This window comes from Austrofundulus limnaeus, unplaced genomic scaffold (assembly GCF_001266775.1).
Source record: "Austrofundulus limnaeus strain Quisiro unplaced genomic scaffold, Austrofundulus_limnaeus-1.0 Scaffold533, whole genome shotgun sequence".
Taxonomy (NCBI): domain Eukaryota; kingdom Metazoa; phylum Chordata; class Actinopteri; order Cyprinodontiformes; family Rivulidae; genus Austrofundulus; species Austrofundulus limnaeus.
The window spans coordinates 334,788-338,147 of record NW_013952935.1 but is presented as its reverse complement, the minus strand read 5'-3'; the positions used below and the strand labels follow the sequence as shown (position 1 = coordinate 338,147).

The following is a 3,360-nucleotide window of genomic DNA, read 5'->3' as shown; positions in this document are numbered from 1 at the left end:
CACAGACCAGACTGGACCAACAGAACCACAGACCAGACTGGACCAACAGAACCACAGACCAGACTGGACCAACAGAACCACAGACCAGACTGGACCAACAGAACCACAGACCTGACTGGACCAGGTGGTCGTATCTTGAGGGTAACCAGCATCATGTTTGTTTCTGCAGCATGGAGGAGACGGTCCGGTCGCTGCTGCAGAACCAGGACTCACTGGAGGGGCCCAAAGTGGACCCACTGGACCTGATGAAAGCCTACAAGGTTCTGTTTGGTCCCGGTCCTCTGTCCTCATGAGAACTCAGATTAGATCCTTCATGGTCTCGTTTCCTTCCAGGACAAACTCCTGGAGGAGATGTGGAAGCAGCAGGACAGTCTGGGGGGTCCCACAGCAGCAGAGGAGACCGCAGGTCCACCACAGGCCGGTGGGGGGTCCGAGGAAAACCAGCTGGACCCCAACCCCCTGCTGGAGCGCCTTCAAGCTCTGGAGGTAAACTCAGATTACCTGAGATTACAGGAGGGTCTGTAATCTGAGCTAATCTGAACTGAAACAACACAGAGAGAGCGCTGAACGTCTAAACCAGCTGAAGAAGCAAAACTAAGATGCTGAAGCTAAAAGACACAGCTAAAGCTAAAGTAGCCAGAGGCTAACTAAAATATGAATGTAGCATAATGCTAGCTAAAAGACACACAGCTAAAGCTAAAGTAGCCAGAGGCTAGTTAAAATTAGCAAGAGACTAGCTAAAATATATGAAACCATGCTAAAATCAGCAAGAGGCTAGGTAAAAGGTAACAGTAGCAAAATGCTAGCTAAAANTAAAATTAGCAAGAGACTAGCTAAAATATATGAAACCATGCTAAAATCAGCAAGAGGCTAGGTAAAAGGTAACAGTAGCAAAATGCTAGCTAAAAGACACAGCTAAAGCTAAAGTAGCCAGAGGCTAGCTAAAATATAAATGTAGCATGATGCTAGCTAAAAGACACAGCTAAAGCTAAAAGTAGCCAGAGGCTAGCTAAAATATAAATGCAGCAAAATGCTAGCTAAAAGACACACAGCTAAAGCTAAAAGTAGCCAGAGGCTAGCTAAAATNTAAAAGACACACAGCTAAAGCTAAAAGTAGCCAGAGGCTAGCTAAAATGTAAATGCAGCAAAATGCTAGCTAAAAGACACACAGCTAAAGCTAAAGTAGCCAGAGGCTAGTTAAAAGTAGCAAGAGACTAGCTAAAATATATGAAACAATCATAAAATCAGCAAGAGGCTAGCTAAAAGTTAACAGTAGGAAAAAAACACTAGCTACAAGATAAATGTAGCAAAATGCTACCTAAAAAACACACAGCTAAAGCTAAACATAGCCAGAGGCTAGCTAAAAAATAAGTGTCAAAACAAAGGGCCAGCTAAAAGTAGCAAGATATGAAACATAGTTAAAACCAGCAAAAGGCTAGCTAAAAGAAAAATGTATCAAGAGGCTAGCTAAAGGATAAAACTGTTGAAACAAAATGCTGGCTAAAAGATAACAGTTTACAAACACTAGCTAAAAGTCGTAAAGTGCTAACTGAAAGCTAAAATTAGCAAACAGTTAAAAGTAGTGAAACATTAGCTAAAAGCTAAAAGTAAAAACATCCTCAGCCTGTTCACTGAAGCAGAAATCAAAGTTAACAAAAATTTAAATGAAGCATTTGTAAAAATTTCCTTAAATTTCAAAAGAATAAAGATTATGGAAACAAACCATCAAAGTGAACAAACCGAACATTTCGATGCTAAGCAGCTAAAAGAAACAGGTTTGCAAACCTTCCATAATTATTTATTTATTATTTATGACTCTGTTATTAAAGCTGTGATTTCGGCTGATAAGAGCATTCAGTTATTTCTTCTTCTGTGGTTCAGAAACAGGAAGCTGTCAGAAAGACTTCCACGAGTCGTTTGTGCTAAGATGAACGTTTTAACACTGCGTGTCTCTGCAGGCGGAGAACTCTGCTCTGTCCGTGGAGAACGACAACCAGAGGAAGCAGTACGAGCGCTGCCTGGACGAGGTGAGGCCTTCACGAACACTCCTCCATGTTGGACGCCGGACTTCAAAAACAACTTCTTACCTTATTTACCATTACCTCTGTGACCTCAATGCACCCCTATACCATCAGAGAGGCAGGACTGGGTATAAAAAGAGCCTTTTATAGAAGCTGAAGCTCTAAAACGGAACAATTTCTTAGTTTAAACATCTGATTTATACGCTGCGCGTCTTCAAAACAGCTTTTTTCAAACAGAAAGTTGTTTTTCTGTGGAGCTGCAGCAGAAAGCAGCTCATGCAGGCGGTCACAAACCAGATGAAGAGAAGAGCGAGACTCCATCGGATGATTTGAATAACTTTATTTTCCTCCCTGACATCACGTTGAAAGTCTTAAACGGCACCACTTTAGCGTCTGAGCGGCTCCACTAATGGGTTTGTTACCTCAGAGAGCTCTGCCCGCGAGGATTTAACCAGCCGAGGACGCAAAACTCAGCGTTTATTTTCTGCTCTTCTGCTGCTTTTCAGTCCCATTATGTTCATGAAGCTCGTTCTGCAGGGGAAAAGCTTTCAGACAGGGTTTATATTATCGTCTGAATGAGCTTTTGGTAGCATAAAAACATCGTTATTATGATTGAGTGTGAAGAAAAACCACAGCTTCCACTTCTGAAATAAAAACCCTTCAGTTTCTCAATCAAGCTTTTAATTAAAAACACGTTATTCAGAACTGTGATGGTTTCACTGCAGTTGATGACAGTTTTTACCCATCATAGRTTCAATGTTTGGGTCTTTTTACAGTCTTTGGTCTCAAATCAAAGATATAAAAAACTAAAATAATCAAAATGTTTTGTCTCTGCCAGGTGGCCAACCAGGTGGTCCAGGCCCTCCTCACACAAAAGGTTGGTAAACAGCGTCGACCCAAACAGTAAAACCATAATGTTGATTAGCTGTGGCAGCCATCTTTAATCAGGKKKTTGTTTTAGCCATGAGTCTGTTTTTATATTTAAACAGCAAAACATTAATCACAGATAACATTATACCCAAGGTTTGACTRCCGTACAGCTGGTTTTAACTTGACGTGTTTTTATTTTTATGTTTCCAGGACCTGAAGGAGGAGTGTGTGAAGCTGMGGACTCGTGTGTTCGACTTGGAGCAGCAGAACCGGATCCTGAGCGTTCTGTTCCAACAGCGTGTCAAAACATCTGCCCCTCCGTTCAACCAGGTACAGACCATCAACATGTTGAGGTGTTAGCTCCTGAGCTAATATATATATGATGTTAGCTCCTGAGCTAATATATATATGATGTTAGCTCCTGAGCTAATATATATATGATGTTAGCTCCAGAGCTAATATATATATA

General features: G+C 41.3%; 1 protein-coding gene across 5 annotated transcripts in view; it reads left to right on the top strand.

The window, feature by feature from the left end:
* Positions 1-169: 169 nt before the first annotated feature.
* The window catches only part of LOC106530576 (nck-associated protein 5), a gene marked incomplete at its 5' end in the record, with an annotated part of 21,285 nt that continues 18,094 nt past the window's right edge, over positions 170-3,360 (top strand). For all 5 annotated transcript variants that reach the window (XM_014026222.1, XM_014026221.1, XM_014026220.1 and 2 more), the window contains 5 exon segments: positions 170-260; positions 334-486; positions 1,959-2,027; positions 2,860-2,898; positions 3,102-3,221. In XM_014026222.1, the coding sequence (XP_013881676.1) occupies positions 170-260; positions 334-486; positions 1,959-2,027; positions 2,860-2,898; positions 3,102-3,221 (472 nt within the window).